Source organism: Channa argus, chromosome 7 (genome assembly GCF_033026475.1).
Source record: "Channa argus isolate prfri chromosome 7, Channa argus male v1.0, whole genome shotgun sequence".
Lineage (NCBI taxonomy): Eukaryota > Metazoa > Chordata > Actinopteri > Anabantiformes > Channidae > Channa > Channa argus.
In genome coordinates this window covers 16,116,799-16,132,472 of record NC_090203.1, presented here as the reverse complement: position 1 = coordinate 16,132,472, position 15,674 = coordinate 16,116,799, and the positions used below count along the sequence as shown (strand labels likewise).

The 15,674-nt window shown below is 37.4% G+C and overlaps 2 protein-coding genes across 6 annotated transcripts in view; both read right to left on the bottom strand.

Annotated features, from left to right (window-relative positions):
* The window catches only part of LOC137129870 (protein MTSS 1-like), a 45,709-nt gene extending 37,955 nt beyond the window's left edge, over window positions 1-7,754 (bottom strand). For 3 of the 5 annotated variants that reach the window (XM_067509253.1, XM_067509257.1, XM_067509254.1), the window contains exons 1-3: window positions 7,213-7,753; window positions 5,231-5,292; window positions 126-199 (exon numbers count right to left, since the gene is read on the bottom strand). In XM_067509253.1, the coding sequence (XP_067365354.1) occupies window positions 126-199; window positions 5,231-5,292; window positions 7,213-7,284 (208 nt within the window). In that variant the 5' untranslated portion in view covers window positions 7,285-7,753. Of the gene's footprint in view, window positions 1-125; window positions 200-5,230; window positions 5,293-7,212 lie in introns of all 5 variants that reach the window. The other 2 variants (XM_067509258.1, XM_067509255.1) reach the window with 2 other exon arrangements.
* A 742-nt stretch (window positions 7,755-8,496) lies between these two features.
* On the bottom strand, window positions 8,497-14,892 carry mal2 (mal, T cell differentiation protein 2). Its single transcript, XM_067509252.1, has 4 exons — window positions 14,625-14,892; window positions 13,225-13,395; window positions 11,679-11,870; window positions 8,497-10,582 (listed from the first exon to the last, which is right to left on the bottom strand). Exons 1-4 carry the CDS (start codon window positions 14,739-14,741, stop codon window positions 10,511-10,513), a joined length of 552 nt encoding a protein of 183 aa, XP_067365353.1. The 5' UTR covers window positions 14,742-14,892; the 3' UTR covers window positions 8,497-10,510.
* Window positions 14,893-15,674: the final 782 nt, after the last annotated feature.

The window sequence follows — 15,674 nt, the reverse complement described above, 5'->3', positions numbered from 1 at the left end:
TCCCGTCAAGATTGCTACAACAGAGGTCCTTCAAGACTGAATCCTGATTTTTTTAAAAACTTGATAGGGAATAGGGTTGACAGAGGAGACCATTCATTTAACCGTCAGTCTACATCTATTCCTACCTCGTGAGTTGGTAGCCAGATCGGCCACTTTCTGAAAGGCATCCAGGAAGGCAGCTACAGCCACTATTGTCGCCCTTGGAGAAAAGAGGAAAAAAAAAACAAACGGATAAAGAAAAACCTTGATATGAACTTATAAGAAACAATATCAAATAAGTTGAAAAAATAAAATAAAATCTGTATAAAAAAAATTATAAACCAGAACAGAAGCAGGAACTCAGTCAACGGTTACTTGATCACACATATTCAAGGTTATGGCTGATCAACTGCAGTAATAAAACACAGATGTAAGAATACACTAGCAAAGTCAAAAACTAATCAGATTAGGGGGGAAATACGTATTTTGTTCAAATAGGTGGAGAGCAAATGTTTATTTTCTGCATAAATATATATTGTATATATATTGTGCATGTATGTGCGCTACAAAGCTAATATCATATCAGCCTATTAGTAACGACATTTTTTTACTTATACAGCTAGTATGTGTGTAAGTCTAAACTTAAATGTGTCCTGCTGTGTGAGGAATGTCTACTTGATTACTTAGAGACTGCTGGAATCTGCCTGGCTCAGCAGAGCTTGCCACACTGACAGGTCAATGAATGGATCAGCATAGGATCTACCCTGTTCAGCTCTAAATTGGAAAAAGGGACTCTAGCAAGTACCAGTTTCTCTGTCATCTTGTGTCATATTTACAAGCTATTTAAAAGCTGTAGCATAAAACACTGCTTATACAGAACAGCCTGAAGAAGGGGCAAAATCTAAACCCAGAGAGAAAGTCTGGTTTAAAATTTGTTTTCTGTTTTATTCATTATAGGCAGCATCTCACTGGTACCCCAAAGGATTGCGTGTCTGACTGCCTGACTAACTTTGCTGGCTGGCAAGAAGATGTCTAACTTGCAGGTTAACTCCAAAGACTGACTGGTCTTTTCAGAAAAAACAGCTGTCTCATGATAAAGATCACAGGTAGAGAGATAAAAGACTTTGGTGTGTCCATGTGTGCAAACGCACGTAATGTGACATCTGATCTCCTTAAAATGAGGCGAGACTGCCTATCAGTCACGCAGACTGCACAAAGAAACACAAATGTCTGGAAATCTTCCAAGGCACGCTCAGCTACAAAAGGCTTTTTGTCCTAACTATGAGTACATTAATTTGTGAATACTGATTTACCGTGGACTAAAAATAAACCTTTATAACCCAACCTGGGAATTTATTTAAAGAAAGAAAGAAAGGTACCTTTCCCAGTTGGATAAAACAAAAGCACCAGCAATATATGTGTTGAGGACTCTTAAGTTCCACATGCGGCTGGAACAAAATTGTTTATATTGTTTTCATAATGTGTCACATAAAGGTAAGTTGGTTGATGTTGATAAAGGAAGAAAATACAGTTTAAGTTAGAGTGTAGGCTATATGGCTACACCATACCTGACTACCACTTTGCATAGATTTGACACATAAGCATAAATAAAGCTCCAGATGGCAATTGTCTGCTCCTCATTGTTGGTACCTATCTGTGTGTAGGTACCACATTTTGATGAAAAACAACCTATGTAATGAAAAAGTTAATATGTCCAGATCTGATATATTGAGACTGAATTACCAGCCCACTTAATGATGGAACATCACTGGTTGAATACTAACATAATTTCCCCCATAAACTTAATATAATAGTGGCTAATACTCTAAGTGCTGTCTTGTTTCAGAGGTGACCAGAAGATCCCAGGGTGTATCCTCTAAATGGAAACAGAAACATAGGCTCAGGCAAACACAGATTCCTTTCTATTTAAAGTCATGTGTAGTCATCAGAGCTACCTCCAACTGATATCTGCTTCCACTAATTTACTGTATACATGTACTGCATTGGTCTATGAAAGATATTTTTAAAGGAAAAAAAAACACATTGCAGCTACTAGCCTTGAGCTGTACAGGCGACTCTATCAATGATCAGATTGCTACTTTTGGCCTTAAAATCCGCAAACGCCCCTGTCCTGGAGTCAAGACAAACAATTTTAACATATCTATTTTACAAGAGCCCCCACATACCCTGGTGTAGTACAGCAGACTGCTGTTTAAGACAGTGATACATTCGGTACTGCTGCCCCCATCTATTTTTAGTTCAACATATGCTGGAATGCCTGTAAAAATTCAGAATCATTGAAAGAGGTTGTGTTTAACTCTACTTGCTTCAGACACCACATACCAAGAACCATGACAAAAATAGCACTCAGAGTTCTTTTTATATGTATAAATGGGTGTAATGTATGCATCTGTCTGTCAAACATTTTCTCAATCTACCAATTGGCTTGCGCATCTACTGTCTAAAAACTATGAACCTACTTCTTTAGCCCAAAAACGTTGTATAACTATACAATTTATCAGCTGAGTTTAAAGTTTTAAGGTTGTCTGTTCTGTTTCCTCGCAATATGAACTTTTACGAAGAAGGAGGGGCCCTTAGTGGATGCCTAGCTATGACACAGCTGCATTAACTCTGACCCACCTAACAGACAAAACTGTCAGTTAAAAGGAGACTGTGATTAGAAATCAGCTAGTCTTTATTGCATCCCAGCCCCTCTTTCTTTAATCGTCGTAAAAACATAAAAATAAAAAAATGGCAGAGCAGCTCCAATGCTGTAATTGGTGTATTTTGTAGTTGCTTTGTGAGAGGGGAGCAGGGGGGCTAGATTACAGAGTGGTCTGCCTGGGCACGTCATTACACAGAGACATATGATGCTACCACTGCTGGCTAGTCACTTATTCGGGTCAAGGAGGGAAGGTGGGTGTGTCTGTGTTTTACATGGCGTGTGTGTGTGTGTGTGTGTGCGTATGTGTGTTTCCCTTAATGAAAGTCCAGTACCCACAGGGGTCCATGGGTGGATGGTACTTTATGCTATATTGAAAAGGGGGGTTACGCTATAGTAAAAAGGGATGGCATGCCCAAATTTGTAGTGGCTAGAGACAGGCTTTAAAGCAGACAGAAAATGCTTTGTAGGTCACCATGAGCCCAGATAGCAAAGTTTTTTAATGGGAAAGAAGCCAGCCCTCTGATTTAACCACTGCAGCCTGGAGCAGGGCGTAGGCCAAGCAAAAGGCAGACATTAGTCTAAAACACAGAAACATGGGTGTCTTTTTTTGAATGGCATTCAAGACATACGGTATTGAAGGAAATAAATTATCTTACTAGTAAAGAATAAAATAGCCAACTGACATACTGTAGGTTCAACTGACCATGACCAGTAACATAACTGATTGAATTATTTGTTGATCATTACGTCAGTAATGTCTTAGGCTGGAATAATACTTATACTATTATGCTTTCTTTACATATATGAAGATATGCGGGTTATGTTTGGAGACATTTGCATATGTTTCTGTTATACTTCCACAACAAATAATGTAAACAAAAATGTGACGCTGTCACATTTAGCAGAGTAGTATTTCCTGAAGAAGTAGAATTAAATAGAAAGTGGAAAATAAAGTTACCTCAGTGTTAGCAAATTAATACTTGTTGAATGGAGAGAAGAACAAATCAATAAAGTCGTGTTTATATTTCTAACCTCATCTGCTAACCACTCCTCCAGTTGCTCTTCCTTTCTATTTTTCATTTTCTTTTTTGTTTTCATTTCCGAAAGTAATATTATTACTTATTACTCCCTGTCAAAAGTAACTCATTGCATTACTTGTTATATTACTTTTCTGATGGATTTGGGTCTTAAAGATGGAGTCAATTGTTTAAGTGGGCAACGATTCCATCACATATGTAGCCACAAGTTTGTTAGTTCTATGTTGCGTGTTATAACCTGCTGTTGACAATTAAAATCCAGTTTTAGTTGCTCAGCCATTGAAGGGCTACAGGCGTCCTCTGCAGTCATCGTGTGCTCTTCTTTCTCCACCAGCTTTACTGTACATTGTTGAGCTGTCTTAATAAGTGTTTTAGGTTGTGGTTTTCACAGTGGGAAGAATCTTACCACTACCAGACAATTTCTTATTCCCTTTTGCCCAGATAAAATAAAGGTAATAAGAATATGTAATATTAACAATGAGTTGTTTTTGGAGGTATTAACTGTTGTATAAGTACTTAACATTTATTTTTAAGTGTTTAAACTACTCGTTAGTGGGAAAAGTATTTATTTAGTAAAGTATTTACTTGTAACATGTTACAGCCAAACACTGCAAACAGCCACTCATGAGAAATAACCTACAAATACCCCCTTGAGCTTTAGCATTACAGGCCCACATATTTGCCCCCTAAATGATGGAGAACCTTTAATAACATATCACTAAAAATAGGCCCGAATACTGACAAAATGAAAGATTGGAACACTGAGTGGCCCCAGGAGTCAATGACCCCAGCTAATTCTAAGAGAACTACTATCCACTGTTAATCCAAGAATAATTTAGACCGCAAGACATCCACACTTGCTGTACCTGCTAGAACCTGCTAACTGTCATTAGTTGTTTCTCTCGTGACACATGACCACTTAAAATCAACTAACAGAAGTGGCTGGGACTGGCATCTATCATTAACAAAACACTTGAAATTATTTTGGCAGGAGGTAGGCAAATTGTTTTTTAAAAGAAAAAATTAAGTCAGGGTTAAAGAAGAAAAATGGGGGAGAATGAGCCTTGGACAGTATTTTTAGGAAATGATGTTTAATTTAAATCAGCCTTGGCTTGTTCATCAAAGGACACGTGGCCACTTACACATAACCATGGTTTATCAGAGATGTTATGCAACCATAGTGACATTTACTTGGCCATGAAAAGTTTCACTTTGTTAAAAGCAAAATATTCAAATAATTGTCAGAAAAAACAACAAAAAGAAAATGAAAATGTATGTGCATTTCTACCCAATACCACTTACTACACTACACTGTTTTTAACTGCACTTTGTCTCAATTTGCCTTTACTAATTAACTAACTTTGAAACCTCAGCCAAGCACAAACTGCTTTTGTAATATTTCAAAATTTTCTCCTACCCAGCCAGGATATTATTGAAGTTACTAGTGAAATTAAATGCTTAAGTAGCTACTGCAATTATCATTTATGTGTCTGTTAATCATAAAACACAGAAACATACAAATGTGTTGTCCACATAAACAGGTTGTTACCTGAGTTGTGACTGCAGTTTGCCAGCCTTGGTGGTAAAGTCCTCCCAAACAGGGTAGCTGCTCTGTGGGGGGGGGGGGGGGGGGGGGGGGGGGGGGGGTGAAGCAAACATGAAGACAACAATCAGAACATATGTCACCATTCCCACTGTTATGTAACCATTCAACCCACGTGAGGCCTCACCTCACCTGCAGGGCTAAACAGAACTAAGGCTATGCTTTCCCATGCATGTTACCCTACTTTTATCAACCCAAAAGTAGCTTTTCCATATTTTTGCTGGTAGACCCGGAGACGCAGAAATTTAAGCTATAAGATGAAAGCTAGCAGGATTGTACCAGGATCTGAATACAAAATAAGATATAATAACAGATCACTTTCAAAGTTTTCCAAACAGCTAGTATTCCTTTTTCAACTAGTGTGTCTTACTTTTCCCCTTTTTAGTACATTATACATTAATGGGAGAACAGACATTATCATCAAGTACTGCATGTGTTAAGTTGCAAAATGGGTCACACAGGGCTCTTTTGGAAAGAGCTCCACATAACAAGAGCATTAATACAATAGTATAATGAGCCTGGTTCCCGATGGGGCTCTAAATTTACCTAAATCAGGTCCTGAGCTGAAAATAGTTGAAGGGCCTTTTATCAAAATTATCAGGAAATAAGTGGACTAATGCATTAAAAAAGAGGAGGCTAACGTGGCAGTATGATAGGAGAAGCTAAAGTGATGGATACGGCATGAGCACATGTTTGTCACTGATGTGCTACTAATATCATTGGCCTGAGGAATGTCATGTTATGCTGTCAAACATTACACCCAACAACCAACTCAACTAACCCACAGCACCTCAATCATCCCCTCTCCCATTTTGCCTTACATCATTCTACAGTTTAAGAACTCTGCCCTCTTGCTCTTCTGTCTCTCTGCAGGTGTCTCATCCCAGCCTCTGAACACAGTCTGCGTCTCTCTCTCTCTCTCTCTCTAAAGAGACCACCACCATCAACACTGGGTGTTACCACCATATTAAATATAACAGCATGGGTTTCCTTTGCATTTTCCCTATCATTTCTTAACCTCAATTGGCAGATTCAGCTTACATAGAAAGTTAAAGTGGGCTGACAATTTTTAAGTATGCAGCATTATTAGTTTCACCTTAAAACTAAAACATTGCTGGATATATATTTGAATTCTATAAAATCTAAATAAAAACAGTAGGCATTTGCATATTTAGATTGGTGTTGTCTTTGTCTTTCAATCAAGAGACAGGAAGAACATGAACCATCTAGTCAAGTAAGACGTTAACACTGTGCAAAGTGCTGAATCTCGGAGCCGTATTCATAACAAACTTTCTGACTCCAGTAGACCCTCATGGCTGGCCATTTGACCCACAGATGTCAAAACCTTGGGTCCCTGTGGCCAGGTTCCTACCCTGACAGCTGCATTCCAGAAATTCCTTCAGGCAAGTAGAACAGCTGGGGAATCTCCTAATTGTCTCATCACCCAAGCTGTGTCAAAAATAACGTAACAATATGATGGCCTGGCCCTATTTGGCCTTTATAGGATGTTGGCTGCCATGTCCCCTTCAAACTGGACCAAGTCCAATATGTGAGATAGAAAAAAGTATAATATAGTGCGTGTTATAATATTTTACGATCTACCAGAAAAAGAAACCATCTAAGTTTAATATAAGGACCGTTGACACTATACTAACAGCCATAAACATCAAATCGACTCCTTTTTGTTTATCCACTTTTACATTTTAAATGAGAAGGTGGCTAAATTTATGTTAAATAGTCGTTGGTTTACTTAACATGTTAGCTAGCTAAATTAGGTTGTTAGTTCATTATTTAATTAGTTAACACGATGTTAGTTAACCATGTCTATCTGTTGAATGATATCTAAAATTAAAAATGTATACTGATGCTTAGGAGTTAGCTAGTTGTTAAACTCTCGAAAAACACTTACAATCTTTAGCTTCACTTACTTTCATGTCTCCGATAAGAGCCTGGAAGAGTCCCCCAAGCGCGCTGCATTCCTTCTCGATAACAGCCTCCATTTTCAGGACCAACTCCAGCGGTCAGTCCCGACTCTGTGAGCCGCGTTCAGCTCGCCACCTCCACTCTCCACAAAAAAACTAACAATAAAAAACAAAACTCCAAACACTATTGCCAAAAAAATAAAACGACCGAACCAGTCTGTTGTAAAGTCTTCGGTTCTAAAATCGACGGACAACTTTTTAGCAGTCAAAACGACGCCGCTCGGTTCAGCTCCTGCGCTCCGTTTACTACAAATCAAAAGAAGCTGCTGGGACGAAAGAGAAATTTAAATCCCCCTCTCCCCACCTCCCCGCCCCGCTCATACCCATGGCTGGACCTCTGAGATAATAGGTTGCAGTTTGCTATTTGAAACCATAAACAGTCCTCGACGTTCGGTCGGTCGGTAACGTTATTCCGGAGCTGGACAGGTAAATACCGAAACTCAACGCAGTACTCTTAACACCGACAGGGAGGGAGAAAAAAAATGGAGAAACAAGCGCCTGAAACAAGAGTCTGTCAGAATACGAGGTCAGTCGCGTTTCCGGTTTCCGTTTTCCACCAAAATAAAAGTAAGATACACTAAAAGCTGACATTTTCGCATTGGATAAAAACTTCACAGTAGAGAAATAATAGCGTTTACTTCAGGTAACGCAACACAACAACGTCAAATTAAAGTAAGTAGTAGAAAGTAGTAGAAATTACAGTACTAGGTAAAACTTTACATTCATTTTTGGCATTTACATTGAAAAGGACATGAGCTGATTCCGCTATTGTCCGTTATATATAACTTGATGGTGGCAGGGGACGCAGGTGAGCAGCACTTTTACCCCCGAGTGACAAGGGCAAAAGCTTAAATGATTTTTGTTTGGAAATATTTTGCATGGCTAAAACAACTTTAAGTTAATTTGTTATACGTATAAACAGAAATTGGTTATAACATCTGTGCACCTCCCTGTGATATTTGCCTTACTTTGTGAGTGCTGAGAGCGCCTGACACACGATATTCTAAAGTGCTCCACCATCAACATTTTATTGTGATGTCAGTGTTTAATATTTATATGTAAACACTGGATAATCTGGGAAAGTCATGCGACAAAGTTGGGCAGGTGTGGATAACGGGGGACATCTAGTGGCTAAAGTAACTAAAACAACAGAAAATCACTCAAGGGAATTCTAATTTAATAAAAAAGCAATACAATATTTATCTATAATGGAAACAATCTTTAAACCAATTTTGAAAGTAAAAAATATTTATTACACCATAAAATATTTAATTCTTATTGTATTTTCTTCAATAAGACATGATCATAGAATGACCAGACAAATGCCAGCCTTTATTGCTTTAATTGGTTTGCATGTGATGCTGCATAAATAAATGCTTATGTTAACAGAGAACACACAAACTTTTAACAGTTAAGCCTGAAAAAAATTGTTTTATGGCATTGCCTTTTAACAGTCAGCGGAATATTTCTCACATTGTTCAAATCAATAACAAAATATTCTACATTGATTGCATTAAATGTATTCATACAAACATTTTATTAAACACACACAGAACTTGTTGCATTAATAAGTATTAGAAATTTAACTTAGCATTATAATCAAAAACATAATTTGCAGAGCTTGGATACTACAGTATAATGTGGCCTCTAAGAATTAAAAACCTATAAGAATAATAATGTTATAAACTAGATCTGAAATACATTCATAGAAAGGGCAAGTGTTGCATGTGGTATTGCATGTAGCATGTAGCGGACGACATTTCCTGCTACAAACTTGATACATTGATGCTTGGGAATAGAAAATATGGCAACATGCTCAAGCATCATCCACAGTACTAAACCTATTTGATATACAAGCAAAGACCATTTCTGTATTGATATGCAGCTGTGAAACTTTTTAAATTGATCAATATCACACCTTTGCAACAGAAACAATTGCAAGTTGTGCTTAAACTGACTCTACACCCCAATCGAGAACAAAACAGAATTGTTGATAAGGTAATAACTATATCAAGATATAAAGACTTTTTCACAGTACTGTGTGTGTGTGTGTGTGTGTGTGTGTGTGTGTGTGTATATATATATATATATATATATATATATATATGCATGCCTTACTGCCTGGGACACAGTTACAATCTAGCGGTTCCTTGGACACTTATAGTGTTTACTTTCATAAGGCGTCTATGTGTAGGACTTTCAATTTCAACAAATTTGTGTAGGACTTTAAATTTCTTACATTGGCTATTCATAGTGAAAGCAACAGAAAAAATAACAATGTAGTGGATTATTATGAAACCCTGTCTTGACGCATAAAGAGGTTTATTACAGCTTCATAAATTTGATATCTCTAGTTCTAAAATTTCTTTAAAAAGGTTTAAACCTAACCTATATTTAACTTAATTTAAAAAAGTTTAATTAACACTAACATTTTAACAGACCAATGCAAAGAAACTTAAATAAATACAGCTAATATACCATGGTACAAGTACTGAAAGCCAGTTCCTGATTTGGACAATTTAATGAAGTAAGGCTTGAGCAAAAACAGACATACATACTTAAAAATGATCACTTGATCAATTTGAAATATGGAGTATTTTACAAAATAGAAAAGCATTCAGATTCACTTAGAACCCATATTTTAGAACAAGTAAAATGAAAGATTTGTTAGACTTAGCCCTAGGTCGAGTAATACATTACTTCAGTGAATTATTGGATGTAGCCACACGGGATAGCACTCAAAAAGTTTACACACTAAATACAGTATTATTATATGATTAATATTGTTAATGAATTTACAACAGTCACAACATTGTGAAACGTTTAGAGTCTACAGCTCTTTATCATCAAGATAGCAAGAAAAAAAACATGTGTACCGGTTAAAATCTGTCAAAAGCATAATTTACATCTTGACAAATTACCCTGCATAAGCTCAGTAACGCATAACTTTCCATTTCTTTTCACATAGGGTTTGGCAAGAGATGTTAAGGAATGCTATAGGCTGTAAAATTATTGATTAGCAGCATAGGAATCATATTTATATGAAGCTAACTGGACAACAACTGTTGTTGTCAACATACTCTAAACGTACCATAAACAGCTTAACAGAAGGTCAGTTTTTTTTAGAATAATAACTCTGCACTGAACTGAAAAGCAGTTCATCTGGACCTCTGAATGATGTGAGGTTTTAATACATGTCAAAGTTATAAAATATTAGTAAAACTAATTGAACATGATTTGTCAGTTACAGTCGCCACCTTTTGATGCCCATCACCATACTGCAGAAGTAGCATAGTGTCACCACAAATGCAAACACCTGGCACAAAAAAAGAGTCAAGAATGGTCAGGAACAGTGCAACATCTTGTGCAGTTTTACTTAAAGTAAAGCAAATCAAACAAACTGAAGCATTTATGAAGCACGAAACATCACTTTTGTTTAACTTAATGATTGGCTACAATTATTTATTAATATTATAATCTCTGATTGTGACCTTTCCGTTGTATAATGCTCACTTTTCAAAAGTAAATTAGAAAAAATGCATAGAGAGAGAGCTTAAGGAACAGTGCTACTGCTTTGCTTCCAACTCAACCCGTAAATGTGAAGGAGACTCTATTGGTGCAAATTGGCCCAGTAAAATACAACTGAACATTACTATTTAAAGTGATAGTTTTCCAGTATAGAAAATAGAGCTTTTGTAGTTAAAACATCCAAATTAAGGTAGCACCACCATGAGACTCAAAAGTAATCCACTATGCTCCCCCCAGTTCTTGCCATGAGAATGTTGCAAAATGTATCATTTTCTTAATTGTTAAGCAGGCTAACTCCCATTAAAAATCTTTAAGAAGCAAAATTTACACTGCTCTTAGTGCTGTTTTGTGAATCTGAATTTACAGGAGACACCAACAGTTCCTCTCCACTATAAGATAAGTTATGGATCATATTTCATCTTAACAAATACTGAACTTTACATTCACCAGCTTAAAGTGCATCACATGTTTTGATCATACAGTTTTATGGTCTTAGAGGTCTAACTGATAGCAAGATACAATTATACCATTCTGTTTTACTTATGGCAAAATGGATACTTATTCACACAGTATCAAATGTACATGCAGTGTTTGAGAGCACACAACACAGATATGAGTTTCCTTAGGATAGTTTGTACAAACAAAAGTGTCACCTGAGGTGTTTTTCTTACAGCACTCATTGATTAGCTGAACGAGAACAGGGCTCATGTTTAAATTAGTGTTACTTTAATGATTAACTTAATTAACCTCAGCAACTCCCCCTACCTGAGGGATATCACTACAGAAGTTTGACATTGGCCACACTTAGTGGCTAAGTGTGAGTGCATTTTAGGAATCTGAATAAAATGATGCATTCATGGTGTAAAGGGATATACAGCACTCACCGTAGCTGCCACATTAATCCTGTATTGCCTCTTATCCAGGATTGTGAATATATTGCCCATGGGGTAGGCCGTACACAAAACATTGGCCGTGGTGTTATGGATTAGCTGAACGTTGGATGCTGCTGTAGTTGCTGCCTCAAGAACAAAGGCAGCGAAGTAGAAAAGCAGCGCAATGAAATGGTACACCACATCCTGAGAAAATGATAACAGATTGCATTAGAAACACAGCAAACACACGAGAGTTTTGGATTTCAAGTTGCAATTTGTTTTTCGTAAACTTGCTGGACAATCCAGAACTGCTAGTTGTACAGTGCAGCTACTTGCCCATACATGTAACAAGCCAGGACATCTGACATAAGGAGAACTTTCTAAAGTAACTGTAAAGCATAACATGGTAGACTGACAGAGAAATGATAGAGACACCATGTCAGAGTGCAAAAAAGGTTAATGAGAGCTTGTGCTGTTGACTCTGTGATCCTAGCGGGACAACAGGCAGGCCTTTGTTGGGATTTGGTGTGAGCTCATCATCCATGTCTCTTATTGTTCCGCCAAAAACAAACAACCCCACATACTTAGTTACTCCTGGGAGCAAAGGCTGGAGCCTGAGGCAAGGCTATCTCTGTCTGAGAGGCCAGATTGTACACAGGCTTGGACAATAGAATAAATGTGTTACTTTCCTAAATAAGTAAATATGGCTCTTGAAACTCCTTCAAGCCCCCTTATTTGTGTGTATTTATTCAGCCACTCATATCTGACACAGTAACAACCTGGCTGTAGTCTACACTTACACTTAATTATTCAGAACATAGCAATAAATGTTGCAAGCAGACATGGTTAGTATTAGCTGTTAATATACTCAGTCATTTTAAGTTGGTGTGGGACTCATGCAACAGTTGCTGTATGCAGTCTCTCCCAGCTCAGCCAGGGATGTGTGTAACTCCTTTAGCGAAGTCATAGGTGTCTCGGTGACTTAACTCATACCAGCAAGTTTCTTACCAGCATAGTCACTCAGTTTTGGAAGGTGCTACATTCTTGCCATTTCTTAATGATGGGTTTAACTGTACTCCAAGGAGTATACAGTAAAAAAAATCAGTTTTCACTTTGGCATTAATTACTTTTGGTAAATTTTGTCCCTAATGTCTAGTTGATTTCTAATTTTCACATAAAAGCTATTTTTTGATCTGTAGACAGCTGTTAGCAGATATTAAACTGAAACACTTCAACTGCAATAACACTGAAAGTTTTTCCACCAAAACCAGATCTCTTGTCTTTCATGCACCAAATTATTGCTGTTGCAGTTGCTGGCATGGCAACACTGCCAAACACTGATGAAAGCCATCTTAAATTTCCACTTTGTGCCACTAAACTGCATTTATTTGCCGTTTTAATTCATTATCATGGTGCTTTACAGTGTGATACTGCAAGTTTTTACAAAATAAATCGCCTATTAAAACATCCACCTCCAGAGGGTGTGTTTTGTTTATTTTTAACTAACTGACTGACCTGAAGATCTATAAATTGACAGACTCAAATATCTACAACTTACCACAAAATTCCAGTCAGTATTGATACGGTCAGCCAGGCCACTGATGAGGAGCGCAAGGTAGGTGGAGGAGATGATGAAGGTCAAGATGGATACAAACATCACCCAGCCTTGGAGCAAAGGCACAGGCACATTGGAGGAAGCCACCAGGATCCATACTAAACCACCAAGTAACTATGAAATACAAATAACCAAAGAAACACACAAACACACAGACACATCCGCATTGATGACAGATGCTGTACAAAGTATTTAATCACGTAAAAACTTTGAGGCTCTAAAAATGAGAAGAGGATCACTGCACTAAAGCTCTGAAACAAAAGCCTAGTAATGTATGTTAATATAAAGATAGGACAATTTTTTTTTTTGGTACACATCATCTATAAGATATTGAAGATGTTGATTTGATGGTCACAATAGTTACCAGTGGGATGACACGGTGCATCCAGATATAAACATATATAAAGCATTGAAGTATTTATATGGCAATACTGATGCATTTTTTTTGTTGTTGTTGTTGTACACGTAAGACATCTTAATTTAAGCTCAAAAGATACATTTGAGAGGAACGTTTATTTTTGGGTATTTATATCTAAATCATAACACCTTTTGTGGCAGGTTATCGATATTTTATGTGTACAACTGTGTTAGACAGTTTTAAAGTAAATTAAAGTAAATATAACTTAATAGTTAGTCACAGATTCTTGTTTGTCAATATTCAAGCCTGTGACTCACTGATATCACCCAATTTGTTGGTTTTATTTGACACAGATCCTCTGCATCATAATAATGAATGAATTTACTGAGAACATTATTCCCTGCTTATAACACTGACAATATATACTACAGTCGGCGTTTATAACAGTACCATTTGGTTTACCATGTTATAAAGGCACATCAGGCACAAGTAAGCGTTTAAATGATTTAAATTAGCAACTGAAGGCATATGAGGCCTAAAGACAAATGGTCAAATAACCTTAGAGTAAGGACGCTGTAGAAGTCACCTTGGAGGATAAAATGTCATGAAGTGGGAGAAGACAAAGCTGATAGACAAACCAGAACTGATTAAAGAAGGGTAACACTTTGCCATATTACAGGCCTACTTTGATCCATATTAAACAAGTGTTTGTTTGTTTTTTGTCCAGTCCTGCAACATCACTTAGGCGATTTGCCTTTGCTTTGGCTGGCAAACATAAGATATAAAGCGAGTGCAAAGCAACCACAGTGACGATCAGTGCGTTACCAGTACTTTAAGTCTAACTGGACTTGGACAAAAATAGTAATCAATTATTAATTTGAAAAATACTGACTGCCGAGCTGTACTGTACGACCACTGTTTTATTTATTTTAATTCAATCAAATAAAAATGTAAAAAAAAAAAGAAAGAAAGAAGCAATACTCACTATTTCTACACAGACTAGAGCTCCAGAGTAGGTCCTCAATACTTCCAGTCCTAAAGGTAGGGAAAGAGTTGGCGCTGGGAAGGAGGTGGCAGCGGCATTGGTGGCTGGTTCCGACATCTCTATGCCTCCTTCTCTCTGTCTCACACTCTCCCGCCTCTCACCCTCTGTCTCCCACTAAAGTGACTTCCCTAAACAAAGAACGGCAGCAAGAGGAGCAAATTCCTCCGGAGTCATGTATCCCACCAAAACAGGTCGGACAGGTGCAGCGGCCACTCCCTTGAGCCCCATGGTGAGTTCACTAACCTCACGGAAGGCCCTCCATTCCACTAATGTTAACGTCAGGTATCATTCGTAGACCAAATCCATGAAGTGATTGAATTGTTTGATTCTGACGGCAAGATTGTGACTAAAGACACACCAAATTACACTGAAACCACAATTTAACAATGACAGATTACAACAGCCCTATATTTAATTTGTATGCTTACAGATTAAGGTGAGCAATATGTGCCATTGTGGCAAGATGCGGTGCAAATTAATTAGTTTATGAGTTGCTGAGTACAACACATTTAGAGGACATGGATATGCAATGCCTAGTATCACTAATGGCAATTGCAAGCATTTCTTTATGTATTTATGTAAAAAAGCGGATTACTTACTATGGTGTAGTAATACAATTGGTTTATGACTGCCCGCTGTCTGTCTCAGTCATCACTCATATATTAAGAATGTTATAAAATATGTGAGGGTCTGTTTGCATTAAAAAATAAAACAGTCTAGTTAATCTTTGACTCCTCTGATTGTATACATTGCTTTTATGATCTCCACGCCCAGTAGGCTTTGGCACAGTAAAGGTATGTTTGTATCTTGTAAATGTTGGTAACTCCTATAGCAACTGAAGGCAACAGTTTTACTCTCACTGAATCAGTCAGTTGGGACACTTGACCCCTTATGTGTGCAGACACCAAAAAACAAATACTGTAGTTTAAGTCATAACCAGACACCATTAAATCCTTCTAAAATAGAAAGGAAGGCAGACAAATGTGTGTG